Source organism: Mytilus californianus, unplaced genomic scaffold (genome assembly GCF_021869535.1).
Source record: "Mytilus californianus isolate M0D057914Y unplaced genomic scaffold, xbMytCali1.0.p SCAF_9, whole genome shotgun sequence".
NCBI classification, from domain to species: Eukaryota; Metazoa; Mollusca; class Bivalvia; order Mytilida; family Mytilidae; genus Mytilus; species Mytilus californianus.
This window is the reverse complement of record NW_026262745.1, coordinates 63,546,730-63,565,649: the sequence shown is the minus strand read 5'-3', so window position 1 is coordinate 63,565,649 and position 18,920 is coordinate 63,546,730. Positions and strand designations below refer to the sequence as shown.

Genomic DNA, 18,920 nt, shown 5'->3' with positions numbered 1-18,920 from the left:
AATTCAGAAAATAAAAATTAAAATGATATTTAAATAACAAAAAATATCCATATATACCTCAGCCATTAGCCTCAGTAAATATATCATTTATCATTAATAATTATTGAATCCACCTCACCGTCACTGTAAGACATTGACTTAAAATACCATTTATGAATTAGTTATAAAATGTTCTCATATAAAGTAAAGCTCCTGAGTATAATATTATGTATATAGTTATTTCTCCCCTTCTACTGAATTCTTGAGAAGTGGTGTTCGAGTCGTAACTTTTTAATCTTTAGAGATAGGCTTTGGATATTTGGCATATGGGGCATCACATAAAGATGATATGTCACTAACTATTGTGTGTGACCCTTGATTTCAATGTCAACTTATTTAGGGATCACACTAAGATGAGTCCATGAGTCCTGGATAAATGAAAATTAGACTGTCCCAAGCTGTATCAAGATTCCATGAGCTGAGTCTAGAATTCATTATTTCATTACAAGGAAAATTGAATTTGATATATAAATCAGATTTATTTCATTTTGTTTTGACTAAAAATACTTTAAATGCCATTTTGCTGGACCTTTGTCCTCAACATGCTCAAGGTCAACTTAATGATTTTTTAAGTGAAATACTTGTATCCTGGCCATTACTTTTTTTTCCTTTCTTTTTTACAAAGGAGTTTGATATTTGTGATGTGGGTATATCAACTCAAGACAAATTGTGTTACAAACCTTTGGATGCTGACCTTTGACCTCAGAGTCAACTTCTTTAAGTGACATGATCATGTCCTGACCATAACTTTTCTATCTTTTTGACAAAGGTTTTTATTATTTGAGAAATTACCTCAAGATAATGTGTTGCTTACCATTTGACATTTAATTTACCTCAACTTGTCCTCAAGGTCAAACTTATGATATGTCATGCTTTATTCGATACACTTGTAGTCCAATATATATTTTAATGGTAACATGTGTTAAATCAACTAAAACAATTCTAGATATTTGTTTTATCCATCTAAAGGTTAAAAACTGTGTGTTGGTTATCATGGTTACATAACAAATAATTCAACTTAGATGATAAACATTTGTAACATATTAATGTATTAGAGAGAGAGAGTGAGAGAGAGAAATAATACGAGAAGTATATATGCTTGTGTCAATTCAATCTTGTACAATTCAATTTAATAATTAAAGGTAACCAAACCCAACCTAATTTTAAAAGCTAATCATATTAACATGATTAAGGCAGATGTGGCTTATTTATAACCTGTTGTAATAAAAAGGAAATATTTTGCTCATAAATTTTTATAACATATATCAAGTAAGCCCCATCCCCCTCCCGGGCAAGACAATGTTAGGAGTGTTACTTGTAAAATTTCTATGCATTAACCATATATGTAGCTTCATAAAGCCCCTCCTCTAAATCTGCCTCTGGCATGAACAGTTGGATCATTATTCAAATTATCATTGATTATTAAGATTAAAAAAAGTGAAAAAATAAAACAATGGCTGAAATGTCTGTAAAACTGAATCTAGTTAATGTCCCTGAAAACATGATAGCAAATTTCTCATCTGGAAAAAAATTATTTTATGGTAAAAAAATATTGTCATCTTATCATGCTTATACATGAAAGAATAATTTGAGAAGGTTCTTTAAATTAGGACCAATAAAAAGAATTCCTTTCATATTTTACAATTCTGAAAATGACTGAATTAACACAACAAAGAAAATCTGTATAAACAAATATTCATCCAGAATAGACACCTTCTTACCATCTTCTGTTGAAAAAAATAAAATAAGGAAACGTTTAAGAAATTTTTCACATTTGGAATGCATAATGTATACATAGTATTTCATATCTTTTAAGGTGAATATAACACATTCATTTTTTATCAAAACATTTTAATTACAGTACAGCAGTTTCCACCTGATGTTGAGTTAAAGATGTTTGCTCCTCCGTTTTAAAATAAAAAATGATAAGTCCATGTCCTTGTTTTTGAGAAATAATCAATTGAAAATTTGGCGGGAAATGATTCTATCTAGATTTTTCATACATATTACAATGGCCCCTTTTTTTTCAAAAACAATGACAAACAACAAAGAGTTTATAAGATTTTCAAAAATGGCTTTTTAAACTATATGGAATAAATTATGAAAAGAAAAGTAGGGGTTAGTGGGCAAAAAAGTTATTGACACTACATGGATAAAACTAGAGGATTCTGAATATCTGACAAAAAATCAAAAAGAAGAGTATCGAAAATCCTTAAAGAACCTGCACCATGTTTCTGCTGAGTCATGGCTAGGAGTATCTAAATGCTTGATTTCATTTACGTATGTGATAATATGCGGTAACTACATGAATAATTGTGATTCTATCATAGTTTATGACGTGCTTCTTTCGCTTTGTAAACAACAACGTGATAAAATTCTCTATATATCTATACTTAGAGAAGATTCAGAGATAAACATATCAATGGCTGTTACTATTTACCTCCCACGTTAATCCACATGTATCGTAACCTGTGTGCAAACACTATGTCAATTTCGTTGTGTTCAAATTGAAATTGAAAAAGAAACTACAGAACCATTATTCCTATTCTAATGCATAACAAAAAGAATAAACGACAAGAGCTTAAAAAATGTATAAAATAAAATAAAATAAAATTCCGTGAATGATCTTGGCACATTAACGTCATACAAATGAAAACTCTCAAGCTGAAGGTTATTCTCTTCTGTGACAGTGTACGCCCTAAGTTCAGATAATATCGCATTAAAATGGAGTTTTGAGGTAGGTGTTGCTTCATTTTCTATTCTATTGCATTATTCGCACATTTGTGGATTTCAGCAAGTCAACATGGCGGCCCACTCCTTAGTTACGACATGTCAACTGTGGATTTGACAGTAAATAGTAGCCAACAAAACAATTGCTTGGGTTAAGAATTATAAGGATTGAACACATTTTTTCTAGTGGTTATTTAAGAAATAATTCATGCAAGACTTAGATTTACCGGGTATTTGAAATTTGTAGCATTTATCTTACAGGGGGTAAAATAGAACAGCCATACACACGGTAATCTTACCTTCGCTTCAGTTTTAAATTACCGTATTTGTCCTATTAGAATCCAAATAATTCATGCAAGCCATAGATTTGTTATCATTTTCACATGGCCTGGGCCATGGGAAAAATTTCCAACAAATCTATGGCTTGCATGAATTATTTCTTAAGTATACTGTGGATTCATTTAAAACCCTCGGCTACGCCAGAGGCTTTAAATATTCATAAAACATGACCAAGTATTGTCTAACCTATAATTAAATTCTTGGGTTACCTTATGATGTTTGTGGATTGTGGAAAAATTGTAATTTTGTGGATATTTGATTTCATGCTTTTAATAAATATTGTATACAAATCTATCGGAAATAAGAACTTCTTTCTATACTTAAATTCATTGTTTACCATCCAAGAAAATTAAAGTGCCCCATGAGCAATAATGAATCCACAATATGTTGTTTGAAAAACAGTTTAAACCATATTTTTGTCAATAATGATGTCATTGCGGTAGCGCAATATAATAAATTATTGTATGGTATTTTTTGGTAATGTTCTGTTTGAAATAGAGGTGTTGCTGTAAAATGAATTATGTTCCAATATAATATTATATACAAACAAATAAAAACTTTCTGTTTCCTAGTATTTTATTGGTATACATTAAACAGCCCTATAGAAGTAGTAGTTTCCAATGATTACTGATTTGCACCTGGGAACAGTATATCTTACGGGAAATGAATCTGATACGCTTTTCAGTATAAAATTGATAAAATCTCGGACTCCCCGAGACCTCCCGAGATTTACAGATTTTGGTAGCGTCTGACTGAAAAACTATCAGAACTGCTCAACAAATAAACCACATAACTCTAATTGTAAATAAATACAAGTTTTATCATTTAGTAGATATATTTTGTCATATAAAATTACCAAAATAAGTTTGATTTATTTGATGTGAAGTGTTTTATAATAGTTTGGGAATTTGTAAATCATCGCGGCAATGGCCGCCATTTTTTTATTACCTGGTTTGCATTCTGCACAATTCTGTGATGAAATGCTTGCGATTTTAACAAATTTGAAGTGACAGAATACAAGTTTAATACACTAGCATCACTATAAAACTAGTTTGAATGACATTTTATTGATAATATCAGAAATTATTAGGATAATAGCGAGTCCGTTTTTAACACATGTCCGTTTCTGTATCGTATCTTTATTAACTATGGCACGACGATAAAATCGACTACAATCAGGTAGTGTCAAGTCCCGTCAATATATATGTTCCTGTTTGCACAGAGGTTTGAGGTCCAGGGTTCTCAGTTTCATGATGACACTTTTGTATCTGCTTCAGGTCTATTTAGCAAGCACATTGTTTATATATATGATATGATATGTTTAAGATTATTTTACAATATTTTTTTTGTGGGGATCCCCAGTAAATTATCTATGGATCTTTGTTAATGATAAATTTACAAAAACTTACTATCTTTGTCTGTTACAAACTTGTCGTAAATAAATTTTGCACAAGAGTTGGTTGGTTTGTCCTCCGGATTTACAAGCTGCAAAAGAAAATAAAACAAGTGAATCTGTGAGCTACTGCTCACTAATGATACCCCTGCCCGCTAAAAGGATAAGGTAAACAGGAAGTTGTTGAGTGATGAATCTGAAAACGCATCACACGGTATAGCTGACTCGTATAAACCCTGAAACCAAATTTCAGAAATCCTTGTACTGTAGTTCCAGAGAAAGATGTGACGAAAAATATTCATGGGACAGGACAGACAGATGGACTGACGGACTGACGGATGGACGGACAGATAGAGGTAAAACAGTATACACCCACTTTTTTAAAGCAGGGGTATAAATATATAACTGTTAGATGATCAATCTTGTGGGAACCAATTTTCAAGCATAGAAAAAATAGATTTTTTGTGAGAAGACAATATTGAGGTGTTAGCCATTTATTATTAAAATTCACCTTAGAATTATTAAACTGTTATGACACGAAGTATTATGTTAACATATGCACGTGCCTCAATTAAATCAATGATTTAAGTCTTAATTTTATGGGTCTTTATTGGTAATAAAACTATTGATCTTTGTTAATAATACCTAATAGCTTGAGAGTTTTATAACTAACTGTCATAATATGAGGCGACACATTTTGCTTTTCAGAAAGCAGGTAATATAACAACCCAATGTAGGATTTCAAAAGTTGGCAGGTCTGACATAAAACAATATCTTTAAAAGAAAGAATAAGAATCGCTTACCCCTAGTAATGGCATTTCTAAATTTGTTGTTTCAGCTTCAATACATAGTCTTTTAAAAGGACAATGGATTTTCTTGTAAACTTTGTCCTTAAGCACAGATTCTTCCACAACAAATCCTTCATTTCTCAACCTATTTTCAAATATTTCTCTGAGCTTGTCTCTAACTTGTATTTTTCTCTTTTCCTTTGAACTCAAAGAACCATCATCAGCTTTTGAATTTGGATGAACCAATACAATATCAATCCGTTTTGACTCTGGAATTAATAGGTGTCCAAGATTTCTGTAAACTCTGTCAAAACGTGTTATGGCTTTCCCTTCCACATTTTTAACAGGTTGCTTTGCCTTAGGTTTCATAAATCCGTCTTTTGTCCTTTTATGTTTTGGACTTAAATGAATCTTGTCTTTCACATTGGTAACTCTCCTTTTTATTTTATCCATAACTTAAAAGATTTGGAAAATATCTGTAAATAAAAAAAACATTTGATAAGAATCTTAAACTAGAGGCTCTAAAGAGCCTGTGTCGCTCACCTTGGTCTATGTGCATATTAAACAAAGGACACAGATGGATTCATGACAAAATTGTGTTTTGGTGATGGTGATGTGTTTGTAGACCTTACTTTACTGAACATTCTTGCTGCTTACAATTATCTCTATCTATAATGAACTTGGCCCAGTAGTTACAGTGGAAAATATTTTGTAAAAATTTACAAAAATTTACAAAATTTATGAAAATTGTATAAAATTGACTATAAAGGGCAAAAACTCCTTAAGGGGTCAATTGACAATTTTGGTCATGTTGACTTATTTGTAGATCTTACTTTGCTGTACATTATTGCTGTTTACAGTTTATCTCTATCTATAATAATATTCACGATAATAACCAAAAGCTGCAAAATTTTCTTAAAATTACCAATTCAGGGGCAGCAACCCAACAACGGGTTGCCTGATTGGTCTGAAAATTTCATGGCAGATAGATCTTGACCTAATGAACAATTTTATCCCCCGTCAGATTTGCTCTAAATGCTTTGGTTTCAGAGATATGAGCCAAAAACTGCATTTTCCTCTTTGTACTATTTTTTAGACATGTCGGCCATCTTGATTCACAGGCAGGGTCATCGGACACATTTTTTAAACTAAATACCCTAATGATGATTGTGGACAAGTTTGGATAAATTTGTCTTAGTAGTTTCAGAGGAGAAGATTTTTGTAAAAGATTACAAAAATTTACGAAAAATGGTTAAAAATTGACTATAAAGGGCAATAACTCCTTAAGGGTTCAACTGACCATTTTGGTCAAGTTGACTTATTTGTAGATCTTACTCTGCTGAACATTATTGCTGTTTACAGTTTATCTCTATCTATAATAATATTCAAGATAATAACCAAAAATTCATAAGGGTTCCACGGAACCCAGTGTCTCGCCTACTTTTTCTGTTAATCGCAGGCGCAACAAAAATGAGGAAGTAAATCAATAAAAATATTCCTCTTGATACTATCTTTTGATTGTAAGAAGCTTCTGTCCAAGTTTGGTAAAAATCCAGGATAGTTTATGAATCTAATAAATGTTTAAAAACTTTAACTGCAGACTGAATGTAATGTTAACTTGAAGAAAACAAAATTTCCTTCTAGATACTAGCATTTGATCATAAACAAGCTTCTGTCCAAGTTTGGTACAAATCCAAAATAGTATAAGAAAGTTATTAAAATTTTAAAAACTTTAACCACAGAGTGAATGTGTTGTTTCCTGGCAGAAAATCTAAGTCCATTAAAAGTAAAATACGGAAAAAATGGATTTATTTTTTTACAAAATTTCCTTCTAGATACTAGCTTTTGATCATAAACAAGCTTCTGTCCAAGTTTGGTACAAATCTAAAATAGTAAAAGAAAGTTATTAAAATTTTAAAAACTTTAACCACAGAGTGAATGTGTTATTTCCTGGCAGAAAATCTAAGTCCATTTAAAAGTAAAATAAGGAAAAAATAGATTTTTTTTTTTTACAAAATTTACTTCTGGATACTATCTTATGATCATAAACAAGCTTCTGTCTAAGTTTGGTAGAAACCCAGGTTAGTTTAAGAAAGTTATTAAAATTTTAAAAACTTTAACCACAGAGTGAATGTAATATTTCCCGGCAGAAAAACTAAGTCCATTTATAAGTAAAATACGGAAAAAATGGAATTTTATTTTTACAAAGTTTACTTCTGGATACTATCTTATGATCATAAACAAGCTTCTGTCCAAGTTTGGTAGAAATCCAGGATAGTTTAAGAAAGTTATTAAAATTTGAAAAACTTTAACCACAGAGTGAATATTTGTGGACGCCGACGACGACAGAATGTAGGATCGCTATGTCTCGCTTTTATCGACTAAAGTCGAAGGCTCGACAAAAACGGCAAAATTTCCTTAAAATTACCAATTCAGGGGCAGCAACCCAACAACGGGTTGTCAGATTCATCGGAAAATTTCAGGGCAGATAGATCTTGACCTGATAAACAATTTTACCCAATGTCAGATTTGCTCTAAATGCTTTGGTTTCACAGATATAAGCCAAAATCTACATTTTACCCCTATGTTCTATTTTTAGCCATGGCGGCCATCTTGGTTGGTTGGCCAGGTCACCGGACACATTTTTTAAACAAGATACCCCAATGATGATTGTGGCAAAGTTTGGTCAAATTTGGCCCAGTAGTTTCAGAGGAGAAGATTTTTGTAAAAGTTTACGGACTACAGACACAGGACGCAGGACGACGGACGACAAGTGATGAGAAAAGCTCACTTGGTCCTTTGAGCCAGGTGAGCTAAAATGCGTAAGGGTTCTGCGGAACCCAGTGTCTTGCCTACTTTTGCTGTTGTCTATGTTTTCAGTGTGATAGGGGAATAAAATTGAGAATGGAAATGGGGAATGTGTCATCGAGACAACAATACACATAATAGATTTACAGTTAATGAAATAAAAAACTGCAGACTGTATGTAATATTAACTGGAAGAAAAACTAAGTTCATTTATAAGTAATATACAGAAAAACATGATTTCCTTCTAGATACTAGCTTTTGATCATAAACAAGCTTCTGTCCAAGTTTGGTACAAATCCAGGATAGTTTAAGAAAGTTATTAAAATTTTAAAAACTTTAACCACAGAGTGAATGTAATGTTAACTGGCAGAAAAACTAAGTCCATTTATAAGTAAAATACAGATAAACAGGATTTTTTTTTTACAAAATTTACTTCTGGATACTATCTTATGATCATAAACAAGCTTCTGTCCAAGTTTGGTACAAATCCAGGATAGTTTAAGAAAGTTATTAAAATTTCAAAAACTTTAACCACAGAGTGAATATTTGTGGATGCTGCCGCCGACAGAATATAGGATCGCTATGTCTCGCTTTTTGCGACAAAAGTTGCAGGCTCAACAAAAATCATGGAAGACATATAATGCATACCAATTATTCAAAACTGAAAAAAATATTGACAGCCACATGATAACATGAATAATAGTCCATGTTCCATAAAACTTCCATTTACCAGTTTTGTTTCTCATTTTAGAAAAGTTGCTAATCCAGTTTGTCCAACCCAGGAGTTATTGCAAAAAAAATAGAAAACAAAACTAGAGCAATTTGAAAAACAACACCTGCAATGACCTGGTAGAGAGTTAGTTTTATGTAGAATCTGCACATAAATATGAATTTTTGTAAACTCTTCAGGCAGAGTTTGGGTTTGACTAATCGATCGATTGTTTGTGTTTAATGCTACATTCATCATTGGTGTTGACAGACTATTGATCACTGTAGAACTACATGTATTTAGACCTTCTTTTAGGTTTGATTAATATTAAAAAGCAAGTCAAGCAATTATTGCACAAGTCTTATGTGGAAGTCTTTGCAGTAGAATCTATGATTAAATTTCTCAATTCCAAATTCTAGAGTTCGAAAGTGTGTTGATCTGATCATGACTTCTTGCACTTAATACTAGATGTAATCACATGAAAGTTAATTATAAAACTAACTATTTAAATAACATAAACAAATTTTTTTTCACAGATACTTTTTACATAATTGGCACTATGATCAAAAGCCACCTCCACAGCGTTTTTTTTTGCAATTTTTATCAACTATATATTCATAAGAGAGAATATCTAACTTTTACAGATTTCACTAATTCAACATTGGCATTACTTTCTGAGAATCTTAACAAATATTTGGTAAATAAATCATTCATGAAAAGCTAGTTAACTTACACTGTATATCATACATTAAAGTTAGATTCACAAGCCTTTACTATAAACCTTCTTTATAAAATATTATTATTGTTATTTATAACTTTTTTATCATCCAGTTTTCCTTAAAAAAAATTCAGGATATCAAAAACAGAAAATTTCTAAATTTAGAAGTTCAAAAATATATAATAATCTACCTGATTCCGATTTAAATTATATTTCCATTAAACTAGGACCTTACTAGGTTATTCATATAGGCTGAAACATTTCATGCAATTTCTTAAGTTCATTAATCATTTTCTTATAAATAATAAATACTACTAGTATGCAACAATAGAGTTTATTTATTGTTTGTTCAAGTGGAGATAACTCATGCTAATTCTTAAAGGATGCTAAAAGGATAATTTCAGCCCAAAGAAGATTATTTTAATCCAAATATAAGTTTTGAGATCTGAAAATTTAATTTTCCTAAACCTTATAAAATTATGGATGGATTAAAAGTGTTTTTTAAATAATGTCTTTTTCTTCTAGATATTATATGTAGCATATTGTATAAGTAGGGGAAAAAGAATCATTTCAATGGTTATAACAAAGACATTACACATGAATAAAATACATATATGTCACTCACATATATGCACCCCTTGAAACAAACATTATGATTAATAGGCTATGAATTTTAAGATTAATTAGGGCTATTCCATTAAAATGTATGTGGGAGGGTAGGAAGGGACTTTTAAAATATCCCTACAACCAAGAACCATTTTTTAGATAATTTTACATAATGGTAATAGACGCATACTGAAAAAAGACCCATGACCCACATTCAATAATTAAACTTCCCTTCCTACCCTCCCACATACATTTTAATGGAATAGCCCTTATTAAATTCCCTTTTGTACAGAAAACACAATAAGTCAACAAACCTGTGTTGATCTATTTTTAGTAACGTCTTTGATAAATATATTTAAAGTTTTAAAGGATGAAAGAACATCATACAACTTGAAATTTAAAAGCTAAAATCATAATTCAATATTCATAAAAAAATCTTTACAATTAGTTGTGATAAAACATGCTGATTCTTGATTTGAATAATTTATAAATTTTATACAGATCGAGTTGTGAGATTATTTAAACAGTCAGTTTCCTATTATAAGTATTAGGAAATGAATTATTTTTGTATTCGGTTTTGTTCAGGGTTAAATCTTTCATGCTTTCTTTATTCACATATAGCAGCCTGGTATATTGTGTATCTAAATTGGATGTTGAAATGTTTTGGAAGCCTAGGGTAAATTTCGTAATAAACTGCCTACCAAGAATATAGTAAAAATCAAATACAAAGTAAATACCCAAAAATATTTCAGATTCACTGGTTATAAATTCTAGCTATTCTGGATATATTTTTACAACGGCATGAACAATTTTCTTGGTTAGATCTTTTCTTAATTAAAATTTATCAATTACATGTACATGTCCATGAAAAAAACTTTTTAAATATTAAGTGGAATAATACAATGTAAAAATTGCTGAAGTGAGTGAATCTATAGAAACGCCACCTACATGTAAGTAGGCTGTTTAACCTTAAAACAAACAGCTTTTCAATACTCTAGGTGAAGATCAATTACAAAAAAAAAAAGGATAAAGCCTGTATGACATGTATTAGTTTGGTGCAAAGTATAATACCATCAGAATAAAAGTTAAATACATGTTTTTTTGTTTTCTTTTTGTTTTTTTTTTAATAATTTTTTTAATTTTTTATTCAATTTTTGCAGCTTTGCCTCATCATGCTCATGTTTTAATGAATTCTTTTATTGATTTAATCCTACAATCACTGTCAATCAGCCAACTATTGTACAATTAACACGTATATGGTTTATTCGTACCAGTCCTGTTACTCTGCTTGTGCAAATAGTAATATAAACATAAAAAGTATTAACATCACATTTCATTTAATAAGGGACATATCAGGGGTCTGTTTTAAACCATATTGATTTCAATAAAAAGCAAAGAGAAAATTAAAGAATAAAAATAACTGAACATAAAACTTAAAAGTGACATATAAAAATAAGGAGATATAATTGCCATAGAGACAACTATACACCAGAGTTCATATGGTATACGCAATTATAGGTCACGGTGCGGCCTTCAACAATGAAGAAAAACATATACCTTATAGTCAGCTATAAAAGGCCCCAACATGAAAAATGTGAAAAAATTCATACAAGAAAATCAACAGCCTAATTCATCATAATACAATTTATGAAAAACAAGTATGACAGACTTGAACCAACAACAACCACTGAATCACAGGCTCCAGACTTGGTACAGGCATATAAAGAATGTGACCAGATTATACATTTGTGTGAGTGCTCAACCCTCCTCTATTCTCATGATTCTGGAACAGCAGAGTAACAGCACAACATTAGATCAAACTGTATACTGCAAATAGCTTAACTCAATAATTCGGTACAAAGCACACAAAAAACCTACATAAAAATATTAATAGACTCAAAGATCTGATACAAGAGTACTCTGCACAGTTACTGCTGATGATGATGATGAATAGCTGCTTAATGTCCAGGTGCAAATTAATATGGGTATTCAGGATGAGAGCATGTTGAGGTCATATGAATATTAAGTCTGTTTGTACTAGACAGACACGCCGAGTCTGATCTTTAATGCTGCACAGTTACTAAAAGCTAGTTCACAGCAAATTAAAACTAATGAATAAATCATGTTCTTCCAGACTCAAGAATCAATCAGTTTACATCCAACAGATTTAGTGTAAATACGTCATAGACAGTCTGAGAAACACATGACCTTGAACAATGCTAAAATATAAGAAGAAAGTATCTACGCAGGATTTTGGACATGTTGGATTATGATTACTCATAACTGTACATACATGTATAGCCAGATATTTAGTTATGGTTTAATTTTTCGAAATCAAAATCAATCTTAGTACCTATCTTAGATGTGGTATGAGTGCCAATGAGACAACTCTCCATTTAAGTCACAATGTATAAAAAGTTAACAATTATAGGTCAACGTAGGTCTATGTCACTTTGGTGCCTTCAACACAGAGCCTTGGCTCACACAGAACAGCAAGCTATAAAGGGCCCCAAAATGACTAGTGTAAAACAATTCAAACAGGAAAACCAACCGTCTAATCTATATAAAAAACAAGAAACACTTATAAACCACACCAACAAACGGGACAGGTGCATAAAAATGCAACAGGTTTAACCGTTTTAACAGGCGCCAACCTTTACCCTAACCTGAGACAGTAGTGTAACATTACAACATAAAAAGACACAATATAGTTTCATGTGTGAAACTGAAAGTGAAAAAAAAGGACAATTATTTCTGCCTGTGTAAGATTTATTCTAACTAAGTTCAAATAGGTAAATTTTCGCAGAAAATTCTCGGTTATCTAAAACAAAAATATCATCAAGGTGACATTAAGTGTTTTTTAATTCATCAATTAAATATTATTTAAAAGGATCTTTACTGAGTTTGAACATAAGTTATGATAACAATACAGGAATAAATCTGCTTTTAAAGGGGGTGCAATTGGTGCTTATAGGAATGACTTCGTTGTTAATTTGCAGGAGAAAAACAACATCAAATTAACAACGATGTCAGAAAATATAAAATTGATTTGTACTCTCTAAGAAACAGGAGAAAAGATATTTTTATTTAACACCCTAAAAAAAAACCAGTGCAATCTAGGACTAAGAAATATTTATGATTATGATACATGTATATATTCGCTTAGTTTATAATTTCACTGTTAAAGAGTCTGTATAATGTATCAACCATGCCCAATTGACTATATATTTAGTTTTAATATCTGAACAGATTACTGGGTGGTGCAGAAACTTTAGGTATCAGGTCCGTTTGCACCCAGCCCACACGTTTGCCCCTAGGGTTGTTGCACCCTATTTTTATTCAAATACTGGTTGATTTATTAGATATTTTTTATCAAAATAGTTAAATTTTCTTTAAAAATGCATGAATTTTTAAATGAAATATTTTTTTTTGGTGATTTGATGATTAATTATTATGCTAATTATGTATGATTACTGTTAATTGCTATTTACAAAGCCAAATTTGGTATTAGTTATTGTTCTGTGTTTAAAAATCATGATTGTTGTTATAACTAGCTTTGATGTAAATACTGCATGTAGTTATAGCTTGGTATGAGTAAACTCAATGAAGATTTAGTATCTTTCGAAAACCTTTCTTTGAACAAGTCTTAGATGAATGAACTTTGCCTTGATCTTCATGGCAATTTTGTATTCAGGATTCATTTTGTCAAAATAATCAAGGATTAATGTATACAAATCCTTGAAATAATTAATAAAACAATAAAACACTAAAGGGAACCTGTTTACGATTTTTAGAATGTCACTTTGTTTTGAAACAATAAGAAAAAATTATTTATAGCAATACACTAACTTAAACATGATTACAATTTATTCAACACAAAACCAATAAAAAGGCTACGAATGGACTCAGGAATCGAACGTGTGGGTGCATGTGATTGTGAAAGGGGGTGAACATGAATGGGAGCGAATTAATTAACATATGATTTTGGGTGAACACACCTGGATTCGAATCTTTAATAGTCATTCCAAATGACACATTTCTTCAGCAAACTTTTTTATGCATCATTTTCTAAAACATGTTCAGATTTTGTTTCATTTCTCACCATACATACTTTGTTTTTAAAAGTTTTGATTGCCACGTTTCATTTCATCATCATTTTTGCCATGTTTCATTTTTTTTTTTTTACGTATGTGTTTGGTTTTTCACTTTACAGATTATTTTAAATATGGATAGTCGACATTCCCATGGATAGAAATATGTGCTTGTGAGGCACCCTGTGATTAATTGCTCAAATTCAGAGAAAATCATTGGTAAAATGTAGGCAGAGCACTGTGCATTGGAAAAGCCACATTTGTAAAGAAAACATCAGATATAATCTGATTTCTTTACAAATATACCCAGTTAATGAAACATAGCCTTCAAAGACGGTAATATAACTAATGTTGACCACATGTTCACTGTGCTGTGAATAATAGCTCATACATTTGTGGTTCGGCATTTATACTTATAGTAAACAAAAAATATCCTATAAAAAACGTCGAAAGCAAACGATATGAATAGATAATGATTATCTAATGCATTTGTTACAGAATGCCTACTAAACATTTCAATGTGTTCAATAATTACCTGTTTTTTCAACCTGAAGACATATTATAAATATTTACAATGATTCAAAAAATTAATTGTTTTGATGTTGCCATGAATAGATCCAGGGGAAGTAACTCTGTACTTATCCGTTCCCGGCTTACACAAGAGAAATTTCCGAACGCTTCAAGTCATTACCGTTTTTTTTTTCTGCAAAAATTAAAGGCCAGATGAAATTCCAAGGATTTGTATCGTCAATATACAAATCCTTGGAAATTCTTATGAATTAATTTTCCATTTGACCGGCTACCAAAACAAATAAAATTCATAGATATTTGTTATTCCAGTAATTAGTAATTAAGTAAATATAAACTCAACTTTAATAAATTATTTCCATTTACAGTCATCGTGACAAACTGGAATTCAGTAAGATACAGTAGACGGCATTAGATCTAATATCTACTAGTAACAATAGGAATATTTTATCCATGTTTGCACTTAGGGAATTCTGGGTTGTACTAATGATTTCAAGTAGGAGCCAGGATATTTCTATAAATAAAACTAGGTATGATTCTGAACTGTACTTTTATTCTTGTTTGTATTGACTTTTTGACTGATATCCTCGATTAGTATGAACCTGGGAATAGTATATCTAACGTCAATATATATGTTCCATGTATGAACACACTTTAAGGAAAATAAGATACAACTGCAAACAATTCAAATTTGGTAAACTACACTAGTAAATTTTCTTTAAATTCTTTAATAGTTGTTATTGAATTGTAAAAAAATATAAGCTTGAGTATGTTAAAATGGGAGATACCAAAGGGATATTAAAAAAAAACGAAAAAAAAAACGATAAACGACGGAAAGACAAACAACAGACGCATATTTAACACAATATATAATTAAAACTACAGACTTAACAACACAAACCCCACAAAAAACACGGGTGATTAAAAAATTAAAGTTTTTAATCATTTTTAGGTGTTTATAATTTGAAACGTTTAATTTTGGAATACATTAAAGTTTTGTTGAAACCTTTAAGTACATATATCACGCATATGAACCTATGGTACTGTGAATTTTATTCAAGATTGAAAAACTTTCAAAAATTGAAACTATTGTGAAATAAATTCAGCGGAAATTGGCCATTTTTTCTCTTTATCTTTTTGATTAAGACAATACTTTAGTTTTGATTATAAGTTTATTTCGTAACGAAGTAAATTAAAATGATTTTGTTATCATAAAAGAGTCTTTTACAGTAATCATTTAGTACAATCCAGGACCGGTGCTTTGCCTTGCCAAAAAAAAAAACTTTCGTTCGTGCCACAAACCATATTTCATCTCACCAATAATAATACACTGCACGTAAATAGTATATATAATAATATATCAATATTGAAAACCGACTTTTAATATTAATGTTACAACGTAGTTTTGAAAGCATGCCATAATGTAACATATTCATCATAATTCACCAATATACAAAATAAAACATTAAGCACTGATTATTATTTTTTAATGCTAAGATTGTACTTTTTACTGGTCTAAACCGTGGTATCATTCAACTTTTTTTTATAATGGCTTTGCTGTTCACATCCGTTATGCCATGATTCTGGCGTTTTGCAAATTTTTGGGTACATCTATACGATTTGTCTCCGTTTTTCAATACATTAGATATCCTAAATGTGAGGTCTTATAAAAATACAGACGAATTTCCTCCTGTATAAATTTAAAATTTGTCTCCGAGCGTGTGAACACTATATAATTTTTATACTTCTAAGTGACTCTAAGTTTTGTATGTGAAATGAGTATAACGACTCACTTACTTACATAAAAGGGGCGATACTCCACAACATATTTTTTTCGAGCCTCGTATGCAGGATACGTTATATTTTACCTGTAAATTGGCGCAAAAGCAGTTTTTATTTTTGGCGCAAATGAAATACAACCCTGTGGCGCAAATGCATGAAATACTGCCTTTTCAAAAATTGGCAACGAAGCAATGCATCCGGTGCGACACCTGGTTTGATTAAATCCAATCATAATCTCCTTTACAAAAATTTTAAAATGTATAGCAAAAATTGCAATCTTTTCTCCTTTTTTTATGGAAAATAATAAATGATAATGTGTTATCTTAATGAAATACAGTTACACACAAAAGAATAAGAAGAATCACCATAGTACCGTGACTTTACGTATTTTCTACATATGTCCTTCTCTTGGCGAAAATTATTGTTTATTTTATAGTTCTTAAAAAATTTAAATGTCTTTTCTCAGAACTCAACAGGAATTTATTTTCAAAAGTTTTTTTTGTATTTGTATATTTAATTTTTATATCCGTGTATTAGGTTCCAAAATGTACGGCAACTTATATAATTTTAAACCGGAACATTAATTGCCTCTATACAAATGTCCCTATATAGTCTATATATAGTTGCAAGTCAATTTCTAATTCTGTACCTTTCAAACTTGTATTCGAATTTAACAGCTAAGATTTAATTTCAATTGTCATAATTTTATTTTATATTTTACTTTTATATCCGTGTATTCTGTTCAAAATGTACGGTAACTAATACAATTTAAACTGGAACATTGCTACTATACATTTTTTCGCAGAATCTTATCATTTGTATTCATAGTTTAATTTGGTCTCTTCCTGGATACGAATAAAATATTTGTCACTATAGATCATTTGAACTTTAAGCAAACGTACGTATATTTAATTTCTGTTTTTTGTTTTTTGTTTTTGTTATTTATGCCCCCGCCGCAGCGGAGGAGACATTAAGTGTTACCCTTGTCCGTCCGTCAGTACGTCTGTCTGTCCTTATGTACGTCCCAAAATTGGTTTCCGTTCTCTAACTTTAGTTTTCCTCAACCAAATGTTATGAATCTTATACACAATGCTTATTACCACAAAACAAATCAAATTCGAATTTGGGTTGCGTCACTTTTACCGTTCTTGATCCGTGTCCTTTTGTAACGTTATATGTCAGCGGGAGCATCATCTATGTCCCATGGACACATTCTCCATTTATTATTATTTTTTTTTCTAAAATAATGTCTTATATCAAAATACATGTATCTGTATGAGCTCATTTCAGGGGGAAAATTCATGCAGTTTCTTTTCCTTTTTTTTTCTTATATAGATGATAACACGTTACATCTTTGTGCGTCCGAAGCGCTTTTCTGTGTTTTCTAACCTCAACCAGGAACATCCAAACCCAAAATTTTGAAGGCCAATGATGTATTATGTACAAGAATCTATAAACGTGAACAGGTTTATATTTATTTATTTTCTATAACTACAACCTTATTGATATTTATAATTGTTCCTTGGCCTATGGATATAGTTATATCATTGGAAATCATACCAAATCTCCAAATTTTTTTATCAGTCCAAATTTCAAACACCTACCGCTTTTTCTGTACATGTCTTTCTTTTGGTGCAAAACATCATTGTATGTTTTATTGTTCTTAAAGACTTTAGATGTCTTTTATTCGAATTTATGCGAAAAATGAGGAATACGATTATGCCAATTTGTATAAAGAATCTTATTTGTATCAAAATTATGACTCCACACACTTGCAGAATCGACAGTTTATACTAGCTTAACGCTAGGCTCACATTTGCAGCTATGGAGCAGGATCTGCTTACCCTTCCAACGCACCTGAGATCAACCCCAGTTTTTGGTGGGGTTCGTATTGCTCAGTCTTTGGTTTTCTATGTTGTGTTTTGTGTACTGTTGTTTGTCTGTTTGTCTTTTTCTTTTTTAGCGATGACGTTGTCAGTTTATTTTCGACTCACAAGTTTGAATGTTCCTTTGGTGTCCTTTGCCTCTCTTTTAAACAATCGCTCATGCGTATTTTCAATTTCTGATTAATATATTTCCCCTGTTGCAAGTCAATTTCTTCTGTCTCCATGGTATTTAACATAATATCATTTTTTCTAATGTTCTTTTTAAATATTAAACATTTTGTCATACTAAAGCTTTTTGTATTTCAAATTTCTGTACGATATGCCGGGGTTTTTGCTTTTTTTTTATTATTGTTGAAGGTCATACGATGACTTGCAACTGTTCACATCTTTCGACAGTAATTTAAACCATTGGCAATTATACCACATCTCCTTATTTTCATATCAGTCCAAATTTCAAACCTTAAACATCCCTTTTTATCTCACCTGGCCCACAGGGCCAAGTA

The 18,920-nt window shown here is 30.8% G+C and overlaps 1 protein-coding gene across 4 annotated transcripts in view; it reads right to left on the bottom strand.

Moving 5' to 3' along the window:
• Positions 1-14,858, bottom strand: part of LOC127714658 (anoctamin-7-like) — a 65,653-nt gene extending 50,795 nt beyond the window's left edge. For all 4 annotated transcript variants that reach the window (XM_052220724.1, XM_052220726.1, XM_052220725.1 and 1 more), the window contains exons 1-3: positions 14,757-14,858; positions 5,305-5,765; positions 4,518-4,593 (exon numbers count right to left, since the gene is read on the bottom strand). In XM_052220724.1, coding sequence (XP_052076684.1) covers positions 4,518-4,593; positions 5,305-5,742 — 514 coding nt within the window. In that variant the 5' untranslated portion in view covers positions 5,743-5,765; positions 14,757-14,858. The remainder of the gene's footprint in view (positions 1-4,517; positions 4,594-5,304; positions 5,766-14,756) is intronic.
• Between the last annotated feature and the right edge of the window lie 4,062 nt (positions 14,859-18,920).